Source organism: Procambarus clarkii, unplaced genomic scaffold (assembly GCF_040958095.1).
Source record: "Procambarus clarkii isolate CNS0578487 unplaced genomic scaffold, FALCON_Pclarkii_2.0 HiC_scaffold_1062, whole genome shotgun sequence".
In the NCBI taxonomy this organism is placed as follows: Eukaryota; Metazoa; Arthropoda; class Malacostraca; order Decapoda; family Cambaridae; genus Procambarus; species Procambarus clarkii.
This window is the reverse complement of record NW_027190094.1, coordinates 23,738-48,896: the sequence shown is the minus strand read 5'-3', so window position 1 is coordinate 48,896 and position 25,159 is coordinate 23,738. Positions and strand designations below refer to the sequence as shown.

Genomic DNA, 25,159 nt, shown 5'->3' with positions numbered 1-25,159 from the left:
TCATGAACTCGTTCGTGAACGACATCTTCGAGCGCATCGCCGCCGAGGCTTCTCGCCTGGCCCACTACAACAAGCGTTCCACCATTACCAGTCGGGAGATCCAGACGGCTGTAAGGCTCCTGTTGCCCGGAGAACTGGCCAAGCACGCCGTCTCTGAGGGCACTAAGGCCGTCACCAAGTACACCTCCTCCAAGTAAACGGCTTACTTACTGCCCTGTGGTGGTGGCTTGGCCTCAAACCAACAAACTCGGCTCCATTGGAGCCACACTTTAATTTCTAAAGAGATTGTGAGTGTTAGACACCAATACTATTATAACAAAAACCTCTGTCACTGAAAGCAAATAGCTATAAAATGAGAATATTTATGAAACTGTCTGTGTGTGTTTCTCTCTCTCAGTGTCTGTCTGTCTGTCTGTCTGTCTGTCTGTCTGTCTGTCTGCCTGCCTGCCTGCCTGTCTGTCTGTCTGTCTGTCTGTCTGTCTGTCTGTCTGTCTGTCTGTCTGTCTGTCTTGTCTATCTTGTCTGTGTCTCTCTCTCTCTCTCTCTCTCTCTCTCTCTCTCTCTCTCTCTCTCTCTCTCTCTCTCTCTCTCTCTCTCTCTCTCTCTCTCTCAACACATATAAGCACTCGGTATCTTTTTTCTAGAGATTAGAGATTCATTGTTATGTTCCACATTAGGATTACTATGCAGGCCACCCTCTTAGGTTTGAAAATGTCAAGAAAACGGTTAATTTAAAATGTCATCTCCTAACTTAACAGATTAAGCCAGAGGACCGAAAACAGAATAAAACAGGACTGGACAGTATATGTCACTTATACAAGCTGCTTTTATTTCTAGTACAGTATGACAATTTTTATTTTGGGGGGGGGGGGGGGGGTGATCCTTGACAGTGCATAAGAGTGAAAAGCGACGGCGTTTTGTTTGTAAGAGAACAGGTTGTACTACAAATGACTTGATTTATTGATATCACATGTATGTATGACACCTAAATTATGCTAGGAATGTCTGAAATCTCCTTAGAAGGATATTTTGGCCCTGAGAAGGGCCGAGTTTGGTGTATACTAGGGTGGTCGATTTAGCTTATGCACGCTCTCCACGGATACGGCGAGCAAGCTGAATGTCCTTTGGCATGATGGTGACACGCTTGGCGTGGATGGCACAGAGGTTAGTGTCCTCGAAGAGACCGACCAGGTAAGCCTCGGATGCCTCCTGTAAAGCCATGACGGCAGACGACTGGAAGCGAAGATCGGTCTTGAAGTCCTGGGCAATCTCGCGCACCAGACGCTGGAAGGGAAGTTTCCTGATGAGCAACTCGGTGCTCTTCTGGTAACGACGGATCTCACGCAGGGCGACCGTTCCGGGCCTGTAACGGTGAGGCTTCTTCACACCCCCTGTGGCAGGAGCAGACTTGCGTGCTGCCTTGGTGGCCAGCTGCTTACGAGGAGCCTTGCCTCCCGTGGACTTGCGAGCAGTCTGCTTGGTGCGAGCCATGGTGAACAACTGTGGTTTGTGATGGCCGGCGCCGAAAAATTTTTGCTTATATACGCCGTCTCGAGGCGCTTGCTCGAGCGCCATTGGCTGCTCGACTCGCCTACGTCACCCCGTTGCCCCTCCCCTCCTTCCTCTGGCTGCAGCCAACAGGCGGCTCACCTCAATCACTATTATCGCTGATTTTGCTCTATTTTTTGGATTTGTGCAAAAGTCATTTCACAGGGACGTGAAACAGACGAGTAGGCAACTGCAGTTTTGAAAGCGTTGTGAGAAAGCCGTGTCTACTCGACCACAAGCGTAAAGTAAGGGCAGGCAGGAGTTGCAATGCTACTAGTACGTCCGCTTGATGGGATATAGTCGGGAAATCGTGCGGGCATTCGTCAATTCGATTCACACAACTTCAACACCATGACTGGACGCGGCAAGGGAGGCAAGGGACTCGGAAAGGGTGGCGCCAAGCGTCATCGTAAGGTGCTACGTGACAACATCCAGGGCATCACCAAGCCCGCTATTCGTCGCTTAGCTCGTCGTGGCGGCGTGAAGCGTATTTCGGGTCTCATCTACGAAGAGACCCGTGGCGTCCTGAAGGTGTTCCTCGAGAACGTCATCCGTGATGCTGTAACCTACACGGAACACGCCAAGAGGAAGACCGTCACTGCTATGGACGTGGTGTACGCTCTGAAGCGCCAGGGTCGTACCCTCTACGGATTCGGCGGATAAGAGCTTGGCTAATCCATCGATTCCACCCACCACCACCTCAAAACGGGACCTAATTAGGTCCCTATACTTTTTTACTGAAGGGCTTAATAGACGATAACATAAATTGTTTTGATATCAGCTAGCACATTGGGTCTTATGAAATCTATTTTTTATCCTCGCATGCTTAAAGGGACTCTGATTGGGGAGGGAGGGGGGGGGGGGGAAGGTTTGTTACGTTATATACTAGCAGAGCAGGATCATTGGTGGGGGGTGAGGGGGAGAGAGAGAGAGAGAGAGAGAGAGATCTTTCCCAACTCTTCCTTTTTACATGAGTGAGCTACCCGTTTTATTCATTTTATCCTTCTCAGAGCTGTTTTGATAGTATCCAAATGATGGTAAATGAAAAGGGAGGACACGAATATCTACCCAGAATTCAGGACTGGCAATCGATATGCATGTTTGAGTGCGAATCTTTTTCTCTCTCAACTTAGGTATACGTTTATGTCGTACCTAAAAGCGAGAACCACACTATTGGGACAAGTATGCAAGGCCCAATTTTCCTAACAAGCACAGTTAATTTTGTTATTTTCGAACATTTCTTTCCAAATTGGTTTATCCAATTAACAGTATTATATTAAGATCATGAATTGCTGGGTTAGGTTAGGTTAGGTTAGGTTAGGTTAGGTTAGGTTAGCTTAGGTTAGGTTAGGTTAGGTTAGGTTAGCTTAGCTTAAGCTTGGGTTAGCTTAGGTTAGGTTAGGTTAGCTTAGCTTGGGTTAGCATAGGTTAGGTTAGGTTTGATTACATTTCTATGTTAGATTTAACTCAAATTCAAAACAATTGCAGTCATTCGGCTTGTTAGTCAACTTGCCTCTAATAGGGCAATTTGTCTAACAAGACTATTTAGTTTTTGTGTGCATATATATATATATATATATATATATATATATATATATATATATATAATATATAGATATATATATATATATATATATATATATATATATATATTATATAATATATATATATATATATAATATAATAATATATATATATATTATAGCTTCAAGACTCCGAACCAATATAGAAGCATCAAGAGGAAGGCTTGTGTTATGTGGCCAATAGGCCTTCTGCAGTTACTTCCATTCTTATGTTTTTATTCCCATTGGTTCGTGTTTTATCTTGTGTAAATGTCAATCACCTTACCCAAAACTTTGGTACCATATCCACCTCACCCATGTGGTATATATAAATATATATATACTATATATATAATATATATATTATATATATATATATATATATATATATATATATATATATATATATATATATATATATATATAATATACAGAGTACAATCTACCCAAAAGTAATGATTTATTTGTCTACAAAACCTAAACTCTTTTTGGAATCATATGAGGCCCCTCCACTGAGGGGGGAGGCCTGGATGTTTATTGTCATGTGTATTCATGCTGCTTGCATGTCATCGTTTATTTTGCCTTTGTTGTTTTCTTGACAGCTTTCTTTGCCTTGGGTGGTTTGGGAGATTTTGAAGCTCTCTTTATTTTGGGCTTTTTGCTTTCCCAACAACAAGCTGCTGCTGCTGCTTCTTTTTCAAGGCTGTAGGTGGTTTGTTGCTTGTGGCGGCTTTCTTGGGAGTTACCACGGCCTCTTTGCTGCTGTAGATGGTTCTTGGTTGTGGTGGCTTTCTTGGGAGTTAGAACGGCCCTCTTCTCTGCTACGGCCAGCTTGAATGATCCACTAGCTCCACTTCCCTTGGTCTGAACAAGAATGCCGTCAGCCACTGCTTTCTTGAGAAATCTTCGGATGTAAATGGCGATCTTGGCAGCCTCGACTTTGTTGTTGGCAACAACGTACTTCTTGATTGCTTGTAGAGACGAGCCCTTACGGTCTTTGAGTGCTGCGACCGCGGCTAGAACCATTTGACTAGTTTTCGGGTGAGCAACCTGGACGCGAGGTTTCCTGGTGGTGGCCACCACAGCAGCAGCCGCAGCCTTCTTGGTAGGCTTTGCTTCTACCATGATGATGATGAGATAACCAAGGTGATGAGAGACGCTCAGACAGTCACGGGGGAATGATGCTGCCGCCGCTTGAGCCGAACCTATTTATGTGCCGGCACGGTACAGAAGCTGCAACCTGGCAACTCGTCCACCAATCACAACGGTTGGTTTTACGGCTCCGAAACCTGGATCCCATATCTTCTCTAAAATAGAAGCATTTGTTCATGTTCTTTGTAAAAGTATCATAAAGCAGGACAGATGAGACAAATATCATAAAAACTGAAGAGCAGATGAGCACACACATGTATGTATTACAAAAGAAAATCCACAAATTCATTAGAAATTGGCAGGGCAGGCTGAGGAAGTAGGTAGATGTAAAATGTCTGTAAATGGCGAAAGAACATAAACCCAAGACTGAATAAACGATGTTAAATATCCATGCCAAGGAGACAAAAATATGTTAGGATACAATTACCATTAAGACACCACAAGAAGGTCCGTATCCTGCCGTGATGACTAAAAAGAGTTGGTTATTAGCCACAATGTGTAGGCAGTCTCATGCCAACGGCCATACCACGTTGAGAACACCGCTTCTCGTCCGATCAGCGAAGTTAAGCAACGTTGGGTTTGGTTAGTACTTGGATGGGTGACCGCCTGGGAACACCAAATGCTGTTGGCAATAATGTTTTTTGTTTTGTTTTGTTTTGTTTCGTTTGTTTTTGTTTGAATGGCTGGCTCCACGGGAAATTCACGGAGTTGTGTGGAATAAGGCCTGGTAAAATGAATTAATATGTATGTCATGTTTAAAACAAACTCGCTTAATATAGTGTGTGAGGCTTTATACAAAAACAAACAACCAAAACAAAACATGTTGTTTTATATATATATATATAATATATATATATATATATATATATATATATATTATATATATAGCTTAATCCGGGTTTGAACTCGCAACTCCAAGAATACGCATCACTTATATACACTTTACCACTGGACCACAGCTGCAGGACACAAGCTTGATGCTGAGGTATCAATTTAATGACGTAAATGCCATTTCCACAAATAAATGATAATTTAAAAGTATTTGTATGTACAAATCTTTTCTGTTTAAAAGGCTACAATATCAGTTACATATATAATTTGTGTTAATGTTTCTATACCCACAGGAAGGCATGTTTTTGCTTATATGTAAGGGGTACGGAGAAGGAATCCACAGACCATCAGTCCCCTTCCCCCCCCCCCCCTCCCACCTACTACCACCACCACCACCACCACCACCACTACCACTACTCACCACCACCACCACTACTCACCACCAATCACCACCACCACCAATCACCACCAATCACCACCAATCACCACCACCACACCTAACCGAAAACCCCCTAACACATCAACCCCCCCCCAATCAACAGGCGAAATAATAACCCTCAAATGCCTGCCTGCCTGCCAGCCCAGCCAATACTAACGGTCTTCTCAGAAAGAAAATCTCTTTGTATCTGTATTACTTGATGAAATGTATGATTCTAATAATGAAAATAAATTTTGATGTCGGTTGTATGAGCATAATGACCAATATGCACATGATATGAATGAATTAAATAGTGTAGTTTTAAGTAATTAGGTTGTAGACACATTAAGCGGATATGATATTTGACGCGTCCAGAACTGGTGATTTTTGGTTTAGTTTTAAATGCACCACCACCATTGCTTCCCCAGAGCCTAATTAAGGACCGGTAAAAGGAGTCAATATGTATGTCATCTATAAAACCAAAGAATGAATAAAAACACACACACACACACACCTACATAATAGTATTAGGAAGATTGTATGGCAAAAAAAAAAAGTACTCCCATTGGGTCGTTTGAACTCGCGACTTCCAAAACACCAGCCACACACCTTACCACCCAGCCACCATAGAGTTGGTATAATTGTGCAACTTTAGTTATAAAAGTAAAGTTCTTATTGTCTCAAATCTTATTGTCTGTTCTATGAAAAGGCATGATGTAAATTATGTATTTTTTGAATGATTGAATTGTAGGCACATTAAGCGGATTCGATATTTGATATATCCAGAAAAGGTGATTTCTGTTCAGTTTTAAAATGCATCACTGTTAACGCTAAAGGACTGGTAAAACGACTCGATGTTTGTCATTTTTAAAATAAACACTAAAACTAGGCCCTTAACATATATAATGTTTGAATATAAATTGAATGCATATAAATACAAAGTGGGAGTGGCTGGCTGGCTGGCTGGCTGGCTGGCTGGCTGGCTGGCTGGCTGGCTGGCTGGCTGGCTGGCTGGCTGGCTGCCTGCCTGCCTGCCTGCCTGCCTGCCTGCCTGCCTGCCTGCCTGCCTGCCTGGCTGGCTGGCTGGCTGGCTGGCTGGCTGGCTGGCCGCCCGCCCGCGCCCGCCCGCCCGCCCGCCCGCCTGCCCGCCCGCCCGCCTGCCCGCCCGCCTGCTTGCCTTGCCTTGCCTTGCCTTGCCTTGCCTGTCCTGTCCTGTCCTGTTCTGTTATTGCCTTGCCTTGCCTTGCCTTGCCTTGCCTTGCCTTGCCCTGCCCTGCCCTGCCTTGGCTGCAGCTGGCTGGCTGGCCGTAAATCAACTCTTAACAACACCATACCACACCACACCATCACTCATCACCCATCACCCACCACCGGCCCCAGTCTCCCAGCCTCTCTTATATACCCGAGCAGGCCCTTTAAATTATTTGAATTGTTGCACTTCGGCCAATGGCAGGCACGATCGCTGCTGCTCAAACATATTCTGGTTCACAAGTATTAATATATATATATAATATATATATATATATATATATATATATATAATATATATATATATATATATATATATATATAATATTCATGAAACACATTAAAACCTTGATCATTTATTCATTCATTCCGTCTAGTGAAGAATTGCTTTTGTTCATTTGTATGATTAAAAATTAATAGAATATGGAATTCCTCGCTTAAAGTAAAATATAAAATATATATTGGATTTATATGATTGGTTAATATTCCAAGTGATGCTGAATATCCCCTATAATTTTTGTTTTTGTTTGTTTGTTTGTTATGTACACATTCCAAATGAAATCAATATAAATGTTATTATTAATGTTTGAAAGTTGATTGTCTACTTGAATCTCTCTATTAAAGTGTGTGTGGCTCCGGATGGAGCCTGGTTTATGGTATTTGTCGTGGTGGGTGGCAGAAGTGCTTACTTTCTTCTCTGTCTTCTTTGGCAAAAGAACTGCCTGAATGTTTGGAAGAACACCTCCCTGTGCAATGGTTACGCCAGACAGAAGTTTGTTGAGTTCTTCGTCGTTGCGGATGGCCAACTGCAAGTGACGTGGGATGATACGGGTCTTCTTGTTGTCACGTGCGGCGTTACCGGCGAGCTCCAGAACTTCGGCAGCGAGGTATTCCATGACGGCTGCCAGGTAGACAGGAGCGCCAGCACCGACCGCGTTCGGCGTAGTTGCCCTTACGCAGCAGACGGTGAATTCTGCCCACGGGGAACTGAAGTCCGGCCCTGCTGGAGCGAGACTTTGACTTGCCCTTCACTTTGCCTCCCTTGCCGCGTCCTGACATTGCTGCTGCTGTTGTGGGTTTGTGGTGTTTTATGCGGGCTCGCAGATCGAGCTTCGTGTTATATACCCCGCTCAGGATCAAGGGAGCCCGCCACTGACCAATCAGCGCGCTCCGCCACGCGACCCGCTCTGAGCTGAGTCGCGAGCGGGATATAAAAGGAAAGCTCGCCTCGCGCAAAAGTTCATTATTGTATCGCAACGCCAGCCAGCACGAGCATCATCATGCCACCCAAGGCATCTGGAAAGGCTGCCAAGAAGGCCGGAAAGGCCCAGAAGGCCATTGCCAAGGGCGATAAGAAAAAGAAGCGCAGGAGGAAGGAGAGCTACAGCATCTACATCTACAAAGTGCTGAAGCAGTCCACCCCGACACTGGTATCTCTTCCAAAGCCATGGTCGATCATGAACTCCGTTCGTGAACGACATCTTCGAGCGCATCGCCGCCGAGGCTTCTCGCCTGGCCCACTACAACAAGCGTTCCACCATTACCAGTCGGGAGATCCAGACGGCTGTAAGGCTCCTGTTGCCCGGAGAACTGGCCAAGCACGCCGTCTCTCTGAGGGCACTAAGGCCGTCACCAAGTACACCTCCTCCAAGTAAACGGCTTACTTACTGCCCTGTGGTGGTGGCTTGGCCTCAAACCAACAAACTCGGCTCCATTGGAGCCACACTTTAATTTCTAAAGAGATTGTGAGTGTTAGACACCAATACTATTATAACAAAAACCTCTGTCACTGAAAGCAAATAGCTATAAAATGAGAATATTTATGAAACTGTCTGTGTGTGTTTCTCTCTCTCAGTGTCTGTCTGTCTGTCTGTCTGTCTGTCTGTCTGTCTGTCTGTCTGCCTGCCTGCCTGCTGTCTGTCTGTCTGTCTGTCTGTCTGTCTGTCTGTCTGTCTGTCTGTCTGTCTGTCTTGTCTATCTTGTCTGTGTGTCTCTCTCTCTCTCTCTCTCTCTCTCTCTCTCTCTCTCTCTCTCTCTCTCTCTCCTTCTCTCTCTCTCTCTCTCTCTCTCTCTCTCTCTCTCTATCAACACATATAAGCACTCGGTTATCTTTTTTCTAGAGATTAGAGATTCATTGTTATGTTCCACATTAGGATTACTATGCAGGCCACCCTCTTAGGTTTGAAAATGTCAAGAAAACGGTTAATTTAAAATGTCATCTCCTAACTTAACAGATTAAGCCAGAGGACCGAAACAGAATAAAACAGGACTGGACAGTATATGTCACTTATACAAGCTGCTTTTATTTCTAGTACAGTATGACAATTTTTATTTTGGGGGGGGGGGGGGGTGATCCTTGACAGTGCATAAGAGTGAAAAGCGACGGCGTTTTGTTTGTAAGAGAACAGGTGGTACTACAAATGACTTGATTTATTGATATCACATGTATGTATGACACCTAAATTATGCTAGGAATGTCTGAAATCTCCTTAGAAGGATATTTTTGGCCCTGAGAAGGCCGAGTTTGGTGTATACTAGGGTGGTCGATTTAGCTTATGCACGCTCTCCACGGATACGGCGAGCAAGCTGAATGTCCTTTGGCATGATGGTGACACGCTTGGCGTGGATGGCACAGAGGTTAGTGTCCTCGAAGAGACCGACCAGGTAAGCCTCGGATGCCTCCTGTAAAGCCATGACGGCAGACGACTGGAAGCGAAGATCGGTCTTGAAGTCCTGGGCAATCTCGCGCACCAGACGCTGGAAGGGAAGTTTCCTGATGAGCAACTCGGTGCTCTTCTGGTAACGACGGATCTCACGCAGGGCGACCGTTCCGGGCCTGTAACGGTGAGGCTTCTTCACACCCCTGTGGCAGGAGCAGACTTGCGTGCTGCCTTGGTGGCCAGCTGCTTACGAGGAGCCTTGCCTCCCGTGGACTTGCGAGCCAGTCTGCTTGGTGCGAGCCATGGTGAACAACTGTGGTTTGTGATGGCCGGCGCCGAAAATTTTTGCTTATATACGCCGTCTCGAGGCGCTTGCTCGAGCGCCATTGGCTGCTCGACTCGCCTACGTCACCCCCGTTGCCCCTCCCTCCTTCCTCTGGCTGCAGCCAACAGGCGGCTCACCTCAATCACTATTATCGCTGATTTTGCTCTATTTTTTGGATTTGTGCAAAAGTCATTTCACAGGGACGTGAAACAGACGAGTAGGCAACTGCAGTTTTGAAAAGCGTTGTGAGAAAGCCTGTGTCTACTCGACCACAAGCGTAAAGTAAGGGCAGGCAGGAGTTGCAATGCTACTAGTACGTCCGCTTGATGGGATATAGTCGGGAAATCGTGCGGGCATCGTCAATTCGATTCACACAACTTCAAACACCATGACCTGGACGCGGCAAGGGAGGCAAGGGACTCGGAAAGGGTGGCGCCAAGCGTCATCGTAAGGTGCTACGTGACAACATCCAGGGCATCACCAAGCCCGCTATTCGTCGCTTAGCTCGTCGTGGCGGCGTGAAGCGTATTTCGGGTCTCATCTACGAAGAGACCCGTGGCGTCCTGAAGGTGTTCCTCGAGAACGTCATCCGTGATGCTGTAACCTACACGGAACACGCCAAGAGGAAGACCGTCACTGCTATGGACGTGGTGTACGCTCTGAAGCGCCAGGGTCGTACCCTCTACGGATTCGGCGGATAAGAGCTTGGCTAATCCATCGATTCCACCCACCACCACCTCAAAACGGGACCTAATTAGGTCCCTATACTTTTTTACTGAAGGGCTTAATAGACGATAACATAAATTGTTTTGATATCAGCTAGCACATTGGGTCTTATGAAATCTATTTTTTATCCTCGCATGCTTAAAGGGACTCTGATTGGGGAGGGAGGGGGGGGGGGGGAAGGTTTGTTACGTTATATACTAGCAGAGCAGGATCATTGGTGGGGGGTGAGGGGGAGAGAGAGAGAGAGAGAGAGAGAGATCTTTCCCAACTCTTCCTTTTTACATGAGTGAGCTACCCGTTTTATTCATTTTATCCTTCTCAGAGCTGTTTTGATAGTATCCAAATGATGGTAAATGAAAAGGGAGGACACGAATATCTACCCAGAATTCAGGACTGGCAATCGATATGCATGTTTGAGTGCGAATCTTTTTCTCTCTCAACTTAGGTATACGTTTATGTCGTACCTAAAAGCGAGAACCACACTATTGGGACAAGTATGCAAGGCCCAATTTTCCTAACAAGCACAGTTAATTTTGTTATTTTCGAACATTTCTTTCCAAATTGGTTTATCCAATTAACAGTATTATATTAAGATCATGAATTGCTGGGTTAGGTTAGGTTAGGTTAGGTTAGGTTAGGTTAGGTTAGCTTAGGTTAGGTTAGGTTAGGTTAGGTTAGCTTAGCTTAGCTTGGGTTAGCTTAGGTTAGGTTAGGTTAGCTTAGCTTGGGTTAGCATAGGTTAGGTTAGGTTTGATTACATTTCTATGTTAGATTTAACTCAAATTCAAAACAATTGCAGTCATTCGGCTTGTTAGTCAACTTGCCTCTAATAGGGGCAATTTGTCTAACAAGACTATTTAGTTTTGTGTGCATATATATATATATATATATATATATATATATATATATATATATATATATATATATATATATATATAATTATATATATATATATATATATATATATATATATATATATATATATATATATATATAATTATATATATATATAGCTTCAAGACTCCGAACCAATATAGAAGCATCAAGAGGAAGTGCTTGTGTTATGGGCCAATAGGCCTTCTGCAGTTACTTCCATTCTTATGTTTTTATTCCCATTGGTTCGTGTTTTATCTTGTGTAAATGTCAATCACCTTACCCAAAACTTTGGTACCATATCACCTCACCCATGTGTATATATAAATATATATATATATATATATATATATATATATATATATATATATATATATATATATATATATATATATATATATATATATATATATAATATACAGAGTAAATCTACCCCAAAAGTAATGATTTATTTGTCTACAAAACTAAACTCTTTTTGGAATCATATGAGGCCCCTCCACTGAGGGGGGAGGCCTGGATGTTTATTGTCATGTGTATTCATGCTGCTTGCATGTCATCGTTTATTTTGCCTTTGTTGTTTTCTTGACAGCTTTCTTTGCCTTGGGTGGTTTGGGAGATTTTGAAGCTCTCTTTATTTTGGGCTTTTTGTTCCCAACAACAAGCTGCTGCTGCTGTCTTTTTCAAGGCTGTAGGTGGTTTGTTGCTTGTGGCGGCTTTCTTGGGAGTTACCACGGCCTTCTTTGCTGCTGTAGATGGTTTCTTGGTTGTGGTGGCTTTCTTGGGAGTTAGAACGGCCCTCTTCTCTGCTACGGCCAGCTTGAATGATCCACTAGCTCCACTTCCCTTGGTCTGAACAAGAATGCCGTCAGCCACTGCTTTCTTGAGAAATCTTCGGATGTAAATGGCGATCTTGGCAGCCTCGACTTTGTTGTTGGCAACAACGTACTTCTTGATTGCTTGTAGAGACGAGCCCTTACGGTCTTTGAGTGCTGCGACCGCGGCTAGAACCATTTGACTAGTTTTCGGGTGAGCAACCTGGACGCGAGGTTTCCTGGTGGTGGCCACCACAGCAGCAGCCGCAGCCTTCTTGGTAGGCTTTGCTTCTACCATGATGATGATGAGATAACCAAGGTGATGAGAGACGCTCAGACAGTCACGGGGGAATGATGCTGCCGCCGCTTGAGCCGAACCTATTTATGTGCCGGCACGGTACAGAAGCTGCAACCTGGCAACTCGTCCACCAATCACAACGGTTGGTTTTACGGCTCCGAAACCTGGATCCCATATCTTCTCTAAAATAGAAGCATTTGTTCATGTTCTTTGTAAAAGTATCATAAAGCAGGACAGATGAGACAAATATCATAAAAACTGAAGAGCAGATGAGCACACACATGTATGTATTACAAAAGAAAATCCACAAATTCATTAGAAATTGGCAGGGCAGGCTGAGGAAGTAGGTAGATGTAAAATGTCTGTAAATGGCGAAAGAACATAAACCCAAGACTGAATAAACGATGTTAAATATCCATGCCAAGGAGACAAAAATATGTTAGGATACAATTACCATTAAGACACCACAAGAAGGTCCGTATCCTGCCGTGATGACTAAAAAGAGTTGGTTATTAGCCACAATGTGTAGGCAGTCTCATGCCAACGGCCATACCACGTTGAGAACACCGCTTCTCGTCCGATCAGCGAAGTTAAGCAACGTTGGGTTTGGTTAGTACTTGGATGGGTGACCGCCTGGGAACACCAAATGCTGTTGGCAATAATGTTTTTTGTTTTGTTTTGTTTTGTTTCGTTTGTTTTTGTTTGAATGGCTGGCTCCACGGGAAATTCACGGAGTTGTGTGGAATAAGGCCTGGTAAAATGAATTAATATGTATGTCATGTTTAAAACAAACTCGCTTAATATAGTGTGTGAGGCTTTATACAAAAACAAACAACCAAAACAAAACATGTTGTTTTATATATATATATATATATATATATATATATATATATATATATATATATATATATATATAGCTTAATCCGGGTTTGAACTCGCAACTCCAAGAATACGCATCACTTATATACACTTTACCACTGGACCACAGCTGCAGGACACAAGCTTGATGCTGAGGTATCAATTTAATGACGTAAATGCCATTTCCACAAATAAATGATAATTTAAAAGTATTTGTATGTACAAATCTTTTCTGTTTAAAAGGCTACAATATCAGTTACATATATAATTTGTGTTAATGTTTCTATACCCACAGGAAGGCATGTTTTTGCTTATATGTAAGGGGTACGGAGAAGGAATCCACAGACCATCAGTCCCCTTCCCCCCCCCCCCTCCCACCTACTACCACCACCACCACCACCACCACCACCACTACCACTACTCACCACCACCACCACTACTCACCACCAATCACCACCACCACCAATCACCACCAATCACCACCAATCACCACCACCACACCTAACCGAAAACCCCCTAACACATCAACCCTCCCCCCAATCAACAGGCGAAATAATAACCCTCAAATGCCTGCCTGCCTGCCAGCCAGCCAATACTAACGGTCTTCTCAGAAAGAAAATCTCTTTGTATCTGTATTACTTGATGAAATGTATGATTCTAATAATGAAAATAAATTTTGATGTCGGTTGTATGAGCATAATGACCAATATGCACATGATATGAATGAATTAAATAGTGTAGTTTTAAGTAATTAGGTTGTAGACACATTAAGCGGATATGATATTTGACGCGTCCAGAACTGGTGATTTTTGGTTTAGTTTTAAATGCACCACCACCATTGCTTCCCCAGAGCCTAATTAAGGACCGGTAAAAGGAGTCAATATGTATGTCATCTATAAAACCAAAGAATGAATAAAAACACACACACACACACACCTACATAATAGTATTAGGAAGATTGTATGGCAAAAAAAAAAAGTACTCCCATTGGGTCGTTTGAACTCGCGACTTCCAAAACACCAGCCACACACCTTACCACCCAGCCACCATAGAGTTGGTATAATTGTGCAACTTTAGTTATAAAAGTAAAGTTCTTATTGTCTCAAATCTTATTGTCTGTTCTATGAAAAGGCATGATGTAAATTATGTATTTTTTGAATGATTGAATTGTAGGCACATTAAGCGGATTCGATATTTGATATATCCAGAAAAGGTGATTTCTGTTCAGTTTTAAAATGCATCACTGTTAACGCTAAAGGACTGGTAAAACGACTCGATGTTTGTCATTTTTAAAATAAACACTAAAACTAGGCCCTTAACATATATAATGTTTGAATATAAATTGAATGCATATAAATACAAAGTGGGAGTGGCTGGCTGGCTGGCTGGCTGGCTGGCTGGCTGGCTGGCTGGCTGGCTGGCTGGCTGGCTGGCTGGCTGGCTGGCTGCCTGCCTGCCTGCCTGCCTGCCTGCCTGCCTGCCTGCCTGCCTGCCTGCCTGGCTGGCTGGCTGGCTGGCTGGCTGGCTGGCTGGCCGCCCCCCCGCCCGCCCGCCCGCCCGCCCGCCCGCCTGCCCGCCCGCCCGCCTGCCGCCCGCCTGCTTGCCTTGCCTTGCCTTGCCTTCTGCCTGCCTGTCCTGTCCTGTCCCTGTTCTGTTATGCCTTGCCTTGCCTTGCCTTGCCTTGCCTTGCCTTGCCCTGCCCCTGCCCTGCCTTGGCTGCAGCTGGCTGGCTGGCCGTAAATCAACTCTTAACAACACCATACCACACCACACATCACTCATCACCCCATCACCCACCACCGGCCCCAGTCTCCCAGCCTCTCTTATATACCCGAGCAGGCCCTTTAAATTATTTGAATTGTTGCACTTCGGCAATGGCAGGCACGATCGCTGCTGCTCAAACATATTCTGGTTCACAAGTATTTAATATATATATATATATATATATATATATATATATATATATATATATATATATATATATATATATATCTATATATATATATATTCATGAAACACATTAAAACCTTGATCATTTATTCATCATTACGTCTAGTGAAGGAATTGCTTTTGTCATTTGTATGATTAAAAATTAATAGAATATGAAATTCCTCGCTTAAAGTAAATATATAAAATATATATTGGATTTATATGATTGGTTAATATTCCAAGTGATGCTGAATATCCCCTATAATTTTGTTTTTGTTTGTTTGTTTTGTTTATGTACACATTCAAATGAAATCAATATAATGTTATTATTAATGTTTGAAAGTTGATTGTCTACTTGAATCTCTCTATTAAAGTGTGTTGTGGCTCGGATGGAGCCTGGTTATGGTATTTTGTCGTGGTGGGTGGCAGAAGTGCTTACTTCTTCTCTGTCTTCTTTGGCAAAAGAACTGCCTGAATGTTTGAAGAACACCTCCCTGTGCAATGGTTACGCCAGACAGAAGTTTGTTGAGTTCTTCGTCGTTGCGGATGGCCAACTGCAAGTGACGTGGGATGATACGGGTCTTCTTGTTGTCACGTGCGGCGTTACCGGCTGAGCTCCAGAACTTCGGCAGCGAGGTATTCCATGACGGCTGCAGGTAGACAGGAGCGCCAGCACCGACAGCGTTCGGCGTAGTTGCCCTTACGCAGCAGACGGTGAATTCTGCCACGGGGAACTGAAGTCCGGCCCTGCTGGAGCGAGACTTTGACTTGCCCTTCACTTTGCCTCCCTTGCCGCGTCCTGACATTGCTGCTGCTGTTGTGGTGTTTGTGGTGTTTTATGCGGGCTCGCAGATCGAGCTTCGTGTTATATACCCCGCTCAGGATCAAGGGAGGCCCGCCACTGACCAATCAGCGCGCTCCGCCACGCGACCCGCTCTGAGCTGAGTCGCGAGCGGGATATAAAAGGAAAGCTCGCCTCGCGCAAAAGTTCATTATTTGCTATCGCAACGCCAAGCCAGCACGAGGCATCATCATGCCACCCAAGGCATCTGGAAAGGCTGCCAAGAAGGCCGGAAAGGCCCAGAAGGCCATTGCCAAGGGCGATAAGAAAAAGAAGCGCAGGATGAAGGAGAGCTACAGCATCTACATCTACAAAGTGCTGAAGCAGGTCCACCCCGACACTGGTATCTCTTTCCAAAGCCATGTCGATCATGAACTCGTTCGTGAACGACATCTTCGAGCGCATCGCCGCCGAGGCTCTCGCCTGGCCCACTACAACAAGCGTTCCACCATTACCAGTCGGGAGATCCAGACGGCTGTAAGGCTCCTGTTGCCCGGAGAACTGGCCAAGCACGCCGTCTCTGAGGGCACTAAGGCCGTCACCAAGTACACCTCCTCCAAGTAAACGGCTTACTTACTGCCCTGTGGTGGTGGCTTGGCCTCAAACCAACAAACTCGGCTCCATTGGAGCCACACTTTAATTTCTAAAGAGATTGTGAGTGTTAGACACCAATACTATTATAACAAAAACCTCTGTCACTGAAAGCAAATAGCTATAAAATGAGAATATTTATGAAACTGTCTGTGTGTGTTTCTCTCTCTCAGTGTCTGTCTGTCTGTCTGTCTGTCTGTCTGTCTGTCTGTCTGCCTGCCTGCCTGTCTGTCTGTCTGTCTGTCTGTCTGTCTGTCTGTCTGTCTGTCTGTCTGTCTGTCTTGTCTATCTTGTCTGTGTGTCTCTCTCTCTCTCTCTCTCTCTCTCTCTCTCTCTCTCTTCTCTCTCTCTCTCTCTCTCTCTCTCTCTCTCTCTCTCTCTCTCTCTCTCTCAACACATATAAGCACTCGGTATCTTTTTTCTAGAGATTAGAGATTCATTGTTATGTTCCACATTAGGATTACTATGCAGGCCACCCTCTTAGGTTTGAAAATGTCAAGGAAAACGGTTAATTTAAAATGTCATCTCCTAACTTAACAGATTAAGCCAGAGGACCGAAAACAGAATAAAACAGGACTGGACAGTATATGTCACTTATACCAAGCTGCTTTATTTCTAGTACAGTATGACAATTTTTATTTTTGGGGGGGGGGTGGGGGGGTGAATCCTTGGACAGTGCATAAGAGTGAAAAGCGACGGCGGTTTTGTTTGTAAGAGAACAGGTTGTACTACAAATGACTTGATTTATTGATATCACATGTATGTATGACACCTAAATTATGCTAGGAATGTCTGAAATCTCCTTAGAAGGATATTTTGGCCCTGAGAAGGGCCCGAGTTTGGTGTATACTAGGGTGGTCGATTTAGCTTATGCACGCTCTCCACGGATACGGCGAGCAAGCTGAATGTCCTTTTGGCATGATGGGACACGCTTGGCGTGGATGGCACAGAGGTTAGTGTCCTCGAAGAGACCGACCAGGTAAGCCTCGGATGCCTCCTGTAAAGCATGACGGCAGACGACTGGAAGCGAAGATCGGTCTTGAAGTCCTGGGCAATCTCGCGCACCAGACGCTGGAAGGGAAGTTCCTGATGAGCAACTCGGTGCTCTTCTGGTAACGACGGATCTCACGCAGGGCGACCGTTCCGGGCCTGTAACGGTGAGGCTTCTTCACACCCCCTGTGGCAGGAGCAGACTTGCGTGCTGCCTGGTGGCCAGCTGCTTACGAGGAGCCTTGCCTCCCGTGGACTTGCGAGCAGTCTGCTTGGTGCGAGCCATGGTGAACAACTGTGGTTTGTGATGGCCGGCGCCGAAAAATTTTTGCTTATATACGCCGTCTCGAGGCGCTTGCTCGAGCGCCATTGGCTTGCTCGACTCGCCTACGTCACCCCGTTTGCCCCCTCCCCTCCTTCCTCTGGCTGCAGCGCAACAGGCGGCTCACCTCAATCACTATTATCGCTGATTTTGCTCTATTTTTTGGATTTGGTGCAAAAGTCATTTCACAGGGACGTGAACAGACGAGTAGGCAACTGCAGTTTTGAAAGCGTTGTGAGAAAGCCGTGTCTACTCGACCACAAGCGTAAAAGTAAGGGCAGGCAGGAGTTGCAATGCTACTAGTACGTCCGCTTGATGGGATATAGTCGGGAAATCGTGCGGGCATTCGTCAATTCGATTCACACAACTTCAACACCATGACTGGACGCGGCAAGGGAGGCAAGGGACTCGGGAAAGGGTGGCGCCAAGCGTCATCGTAAGGGTGCTACGTGACAACATCCAGGGCATCACCAAGCCCGCTATTCGTCGCTTTAGCTCGTCGTGGCGGCGTGAAGCGTATTTCGGGTCTCATCTACGAAGAGACCGTGGCGTCCTGAAGGTGTTCCTCGAGAAACGTCCATCCGTGATGCTGTAACCTACACGGAACACGCCAAGAGGAAGACCGTCACTGCTATGGACGTGGTGTACGCTCTGAAGCGCCAGGGTCGTACCCTCTACGGATTCGGCGGATAAGAGCTTGGCTAATCCATCGATTCCACCCACCACCACCTCAAAACGGGACCTAATTAGGTCCCTATACTTTTTTACTGAAGGGCTTAATAGACGATAACATAAATTTGTTTTGATAATCAGCTAGCACATTGGGTCTTATGAAATCTATTTTTTATCCTCGCATGCTTAAAGGGACTCTGATTGGGGAGGAGGGGGGGGGGGGAAGGTTTGTTACGTTATATACTAGCAGAAGCAGGGATCATTGGTGGGGGGTGAGGGGGAGAGAGAGAGAGAGAGAGAGAGAGAGATCTTTCCAACTCTTCCTTTTTACATGAGTGAGCTACCCGTTTTATTCATTTTATCCTTCTCAGAGCTGTTTTGATAGTATCCAAATGATGGTAAATGAAAGGGGAGGACACGAATATCTACCAGAATTCAGATGGCAATCGATATGCATGTTTGAGTGCGAATCTTTTTCTCTCTCAACTTAGGTATACGTTTATGTCGTACCTAAAAGCGAGAACCACACTATTGGGACAAGTATGCAAGGCCCAATTTTCCTAACAAGCACAGTTAATTTTGTTATTTTCGAACATTTCTTTCCAAATTGGTTTATCCAATTAACAGTATTATATTAAGATCATGAATTGCTGGGTTAGGTTAGGTTAGGTTAGGTTAGGTTAGGTTAGGTTAGCTTAGGTTAGGTTAGGTTAGGTTAGGTTAGCTTAGCTTAGCTTGGGTTAGCTTAGGTTAGGTTAGGTTAGCTTAGCTTGGGTTAGCATAGGTTAGGTTAGGTTTGATTACATTTCTATGTTAGATTAACTCAAATTCAAACACAATTGCAGTCATTCGGCTTGTTAGTCAACTTGCCTCTAATAGGGGCAATTTGTCTAACAAGACTATTTAGTTTTGTGTGCATATATATATTATATAATATATATATATATATATAGTATACTATATATATATATATATATATATATATTATATATATATATATATATAATATATATATATATATATATATATATACTATATATATATATATATATAATATATATATTATAGCTTCAAGACTCCGAACCAATATATAGAAGCATCAAGAGGAAGTGCTTGTGTTATGGGCCAATAGGCCTTCTGCAGTTACTTCCATTCTTATGTTTTTTATTCCCATTGGTTCGTTGTTTTTATCTTGTGTAAATGTTCAATCACCTTACCCAAAACTTTGGTACCATATCACCTCACATGTGATATATAAATATATATATATATATATATATATATAATATATATATATATATATATATATACTATATATATATATATATATATATATTATAATATACAGAGTAAATCTTACCCCAAAAGTAATGAATTTATTTTGTCTACAAAACTAACTCTTTTTTGGAATCATATGAGCCCCTCCACTGAGGGGGAGGCCTGGATGTTTATTGTATGTGGTATTCATGCTGCTTGCATGTCATCGTTTATTTTGCCTTTGTTGTTTCTTGACAGCTTTCTTTGCCTTGGGTGGTTTGGGAGATTTTGAAGCTCTCTTTATTTGGGCTTTTTGTCCCAACAACAAGCTGCTGCTGCTGCTTCTTTTTCAAGGCTGTAGGTGGTTTGTTGCTTGTGGCGGCTTTCTTGGGAGTTACCACGGCCTTCTTTGCTGCTGTAGATGGTTTCTTGGTTGTGGTGGCTTTCTTGGGAGTTAGAACGGCCCTCTTCTCTGCTACGGCCAGCTTGAATGATCCACTAGCTCCACTTCCCTTGGTCTGAACAAGAATGCCGTCAGCCACTGCTTTCTTGAGAAATCTTCGGATGTAAATGGCGATCTTGGCAGCCTCGACTTTGTTGTTGGCAACAACGTACTTCTTGATTGCTTGTAGAGACGAGCCCTTACGGTCTTTGAGTGCTGCGACCGCGGCTAGAACCATTTGACTAGTTTTCGGGTGAGCAACCTGGACGCGAGGTTTCCTGGTGGTGGCCACCACAGCAGCAGCCGCAGCCTTCTTGGTAGGCTTTGCTTCTACCATGATGATGATGAGATAACCAAGGTGATGAGAGACGCTCAGACAGTCACGGGGGAATGATGCTGCCGCCGCTTGAGCCGAACCTATTTATGTGCCGGCACGGTACAGAAGCTGCAACCTGGCAACTCGTCCACCAATCACAACGGTTGGTTTTACGGCTCCGAAACCTGGATCCCATATCTTCTCTAAAATAGAAGCATTTGTTCATGTTCTTTGTAAAAGTATCATAAAGCAGGACAGATGAGACAAATATCATAAAAACTGAAGAGCAGATGAGCACACACATGTATGTATTACAAAAGAAAATCCACAAATTCATTAGAAATTGGCAGGGCAGGCTGAGGAAGTAGGTAGATGTAAAATGTCTGTAAATGGCGAAAGAACATAAACCCAAGACTGAATAAACGATGTTAAATATCCATGCCAAGGAGACAAAAATATGTTAGGATACAATTACCATTAAGACACCACAAGAAGGTCCGTATCCTGCCGTGATGACTAAAAAGAGTTGGTTATTAGCCACAATGTGTAGGCAGTCTCATGCCAACGGCCATACCACGTTGAGAACACCGCTTCTCGTCCGATCAGCGAAGTTAAGCAACGTTGGGTTTGGTTAGTACTTGGATGGGTGACCGCCTGGGAACACCAAATGCTGTTGGCAATAATGTTTTTTGTTTTGTTTTGTTTTGTTTCGTTTGTTTTTGTTTGAATGGCTGGCTCCACGGGAAATTCACGGAGTTGTGTGGAATAAGGCCTGGTAAAATGAATTAATATGTATGTCATGTTTAAAACAAACTCGCTTAATATAGTGTGTGAGGCTTTATACAAAAACAAACAACCAAAACAAAACATGTTGTTTTATATATATATAATATATATATATATATATATATATATATATATATATATATAATATATATATAGCTTAATCCGGGTTTGAACTCGCAACTCCAAGAATACGCATCACTTATATACACTTTACCACTGGACCACAGCTGCAGGACACAAGCTTGATGCTGAGGTATCAATTTAATGACGTAAATGCCATTTCCACAAATAAATGATAATTTAAAAGTATTTGTATGTACAAATCTTTTCTGTTTAAAAGGCTACAATATCAGTTACATATATAATTTGTGTTAATGTTTCTATACCCACAGGAAGGCATGTTTTTGCTTATATGTAAGGGGTACGGAGAAGGAATCCACAGACCATCAGTCCCCTTCCCCCCCCCCCCTCCCACCTACTACCACCACCACCACCACCACCACCACCACTACCACTACTCACCACCACCACCACTACTCACCACCAATCACCACCACCACCAATCACCACCAATCACCACCAATCACCACCACCACACCTAACCGAAAACCCCCTAACACATCAACCCTCCCCCCAATCAACAGGCGAAATAATAACCCTCAAATGCCTGCCTGCCTGCCAGCCAGCCAATACTAACGGTCTTCTCAGAAAGAAAATCTCTTTGTATCTGTATTACTTGATGAAATGTATGATTCTAATAATGAAAATAAATTTTGATGTCGGTTGTATGAGCATAATGACCAATATGCACATGATATGAATGAATTAAATAGTGTAGTTTTAAGTAATTAGGTTGTAGACACATTAAGCGGATATGATATTTGACGCGTCCAGAACTGGTGATTTTTGGTTTAGTTTTAAATGCACCACCACCATTGCTTCCCCAGAGCCTAATTAAGGACCGGTAAAAGGAGTCAATATGTATGTCATCTATAAAACCAAAGAATGAATAAAAACACACACACACACACACACCTACATAATAGTATTAGGAAGATTGTATGGCAAAAAAAAAAAGTACTCCCATTGGGTCGTTTGAACTCGCGACTTCCAAAACACCAGCCACACACCTTACCACCCAGCCACCATAGAGTTGGTATAATTGTGCAACTTTAGTTATAAAAGTAAAGTTCTTATTGTCTCAAATCTTATTGTCTGTTCTATGAAAAGGCATGATGTAAATTATGTATTTTTTGAATGATTGAATTGTAGGCACATTAAGCGGATTCGATATTTGATATATCCAGAAAAGGTGATTTCTGTTCAGTTTTAAAATGCATCACTGTTAACGCTAAAGGACTGGTAAAACGACTCGATGTTTGTCATTTTTAAAATAAACACTAAAACTAGGCCCTTAACATATATAATGTTTGAATATAAATTGAATGCATATAAATACAAAGTGGGAGTGGCTGGCTGGCTGGCTGGCTGGCTGGCTGGCTGGCTGGCTGGCTGGCTGGCTGGCTGGCTGGCTGGCTGGCTGGCTGCCTGCCTGCCTGCCTGCCTGCCTGCCTGCCTGCCTGCCTGCCTGGCTGGCTGGCTGGCTGGCTGGCTGGCTGGCTGGCCGCCCCCCGCCCGCCCGCCCGCCCGCCCGCCCGCCTGCCCGCCCGCCCGCCTGCCCGCCCGCCTGCTTGCCTTGCCTTGCCTTGCCTTGCCTTGCCTGTCCTGTCCTGTCCTGTTCTGTTATTGCCTTGCCTTGCCTTGCCTTGCCTTGCCTTGCCTTGCCCTGCCCTGCCCTGCCTTGGCTGCAGCTGGCTGGCTGGCCGTAAATCAACTCTTAACAACACCATACCACACCACACCATCACTCATCACCCATCACCCACCACCGGCCCCAGTCTCCCAGCCTCTCTTATATACCCGAGCAGGCCCTTTAAATTATTTGAATTGTTGCACTTCGGCCAATGGCAGGCACGATCGCTGCTGCTCAAACATATTCTGGTTCACAAGTATTAATATATATATATATATATATATATATATATATATATATATATATATATATATATATATATATATATATATATATTCATGAAACACATTAAAACCTTGATCATTTATTCATTCATTACGTCTAGTGAAGAATTGCTTTTGTTCATTTGTATGATTAAAAATTAATAGAATATGAATTCCTCGCTTAAAGTAAAATATAAAATATATATTGGATTTATATGATTGGTTAATATTCCAAGTGATGCTGAATATCCCCTATAATTTTGTTTTGTTTGTTTGTTTGTTATGTACACATTCCAAATGAAATCAATATAAATGTTATTATTAATGTTTGAAAGTTGATTGTCTACTTGAATCTCTCTATTAAAGTGTGTGTGGCTCCGGATGGAGCCTGGTTATGGTATTTGTCGTGGTGGGTGGCAGAAGTGCTTACTTCTTCTCTGTCTTCTTTGGCAAAAGAACTGCCTGAATGTTTGGAAGAACACCTCCCTGTGCAATGGTTACGCCAGACAGAAGTTTGTTGAGTTCTTCGTCGTTGCGGATGGCCAACTGCAAGTGACGTGGGATGATACGGGTCTTCTTGTTGTCACGTGCGGCGTTACCGGCGAGCTCCAGAACTTCGGCAGCGAGGTATTCCATGACGGCTGCCAGGTAGACAGGAGCGCCAGCACCGACGCGTTCGGCGTAGTTGCCCTTACGCAGCAGACGGTGAATTCTGCCCACGGGGAACTGAAGTCCGGCCCTGCTGGAGCGAGACTTTGACTTGCCCTTCACTTTGCCTCCCTTGCCGCGTCCTGACATTGCTGCTGCTGTTGTGGGTTTGTGGTGTTTTATTGCGGGATTGATTGATGTATAGGGAATGGAAAGGATGGGGGAGGTAGAGGGATGGGGAGATGAAATTCAGGAAGAGGATGCGGGTGTAGAGAGAGAGGAGGTTTGAAAGTTCGGTGGCCTGTCCACCATGGGTTGACATTTTTGTATGTGTTGTTTGTTTGCGTATGTGTTATGTTGGGTTGTCAGTACATTGGCTGGGGGGGCTAGTGTTTGTGACCTTGTTGGTGTCCTAAAGCACTAGAGCCGTGGAGTTGGCTGAAGGAGGCTAATCTTAGAAACATCAGGGTAGTTACACTTCTGCCGCCACGACAAATGGTTTTTTGGTTTTATATTTTTTTTGTAGGTGTTTATTTATTTATATATTTTTTTTTTTTTTTTTTTTTTTTTTTTTATTATTTTTTTTTTTTTATTTATTTATTTATTTTTATTTTTTTTATTTTTATTTTTTAATGCGGGCTCGCAGATCGAGCTTCGTGTTTTTTTCTTTCTTTCTTTATTCTTCATTTGGTGTAGATTGGGTCCGGGATGGGCCACTCATCTGGATCGTCTGGGCCGCTTAGTATCTGAGGGCTTGGGAAGGCCTCATCATGGATATGTCTGATCACTTTTGTTGGAGAGTGATTCTTCTGGTTCTGTGTGGTGGATCGTGGATCTCGTAGTCGCTGGTGGGTTTTCTGCTACGAAGGGATCTTCTGGGTCTGGGACATACATGTCTTCATACGGTACAGCTGTCTTCTGGCCAGGTAGCTGAGCCTAATGTTCATTGGCTTCATGTTGAGCGTCTCATGGATCAGGTCAGTTCTTACCCTGTCCCTCAGAGTCAGGCCCTCTGCAAAGCGAAGTGCTTTGTTTTGT

At 43.9% G+C, this 25,159-nt stretch overlaps 1 protein-coding gene, 3 non-coding genes and 2 pseudogenes across 4 annotated transcripts; 3 read left to right on the top strand and 3 right to left on the bottom strand.

Annotated features, from left to right (window-relative positions):
* Window positions 1–1,034: 1,034 nt before the first annotated feature.
* Window positions 1,035–1,491, bottom strand: LOC138362006 (histone H3). Its single transcript, XM_069320956.1, has one exon. It carries the CDS (start codon window positions 1,489–1,491, stop codon window positions 1,081–1,083), a length of 411 nt encoding a protein of 136 aa, XP_069177057.1. The 3' UTR covers window positions 1,035–1,080.
* A 3,283-nt stretch (window positions 1,492–4,774) lies between these two features.
* LOC138362018 (5S ribosomal RNA) lies at window positions 4,775–4,893 on the top strand. Its single transcript, XR_011227362.1, has one exon. It is a non-coding gene; the product is annotated as a 5S ribosomal RNA (ribosomal RNA).
* Window positions 4,894–9,306: 4,413 nt separating this feature from the next.
* LOC138362010 (histone H3-like) lies at window positions 9,307–9,723 on the bottom strand (annotated as a pseudogene).
* A 3,269-nt stretch (window positions 9,724–12,992) lies between these two features.
* Window positions 12,993–13,111, top strand: LOC138362017 (5S ribosomal RNA). The gene has a single exon (XR_011227361.1). It is a non-coding gene; the product is annotated as a 5S ribosomal RNA (ribosomal RNA).
* A 4,429-nt stretch (window positions 13,112–17,540) lies between these two features.
* Window positions 17,541–17,948, bottom strand: LOC138362012 (histone H3-like; annotated as a pseudogene).
* A 3,283-nt stretch (window positions 17,949–21,231) lies between these two features.
* LOC138362016 (5S ribosomal RNA) lies at window positions 21,232–21,350 on the top strand. Its single transcript, XR_011227360.1, has one exon. It is a non-coding gene; the product is annotated as a 5S ribosomal RNA (ribosomal RNA).
* Window positions 21,351–25,159: the final 3,809 nt, after the last annotated feature.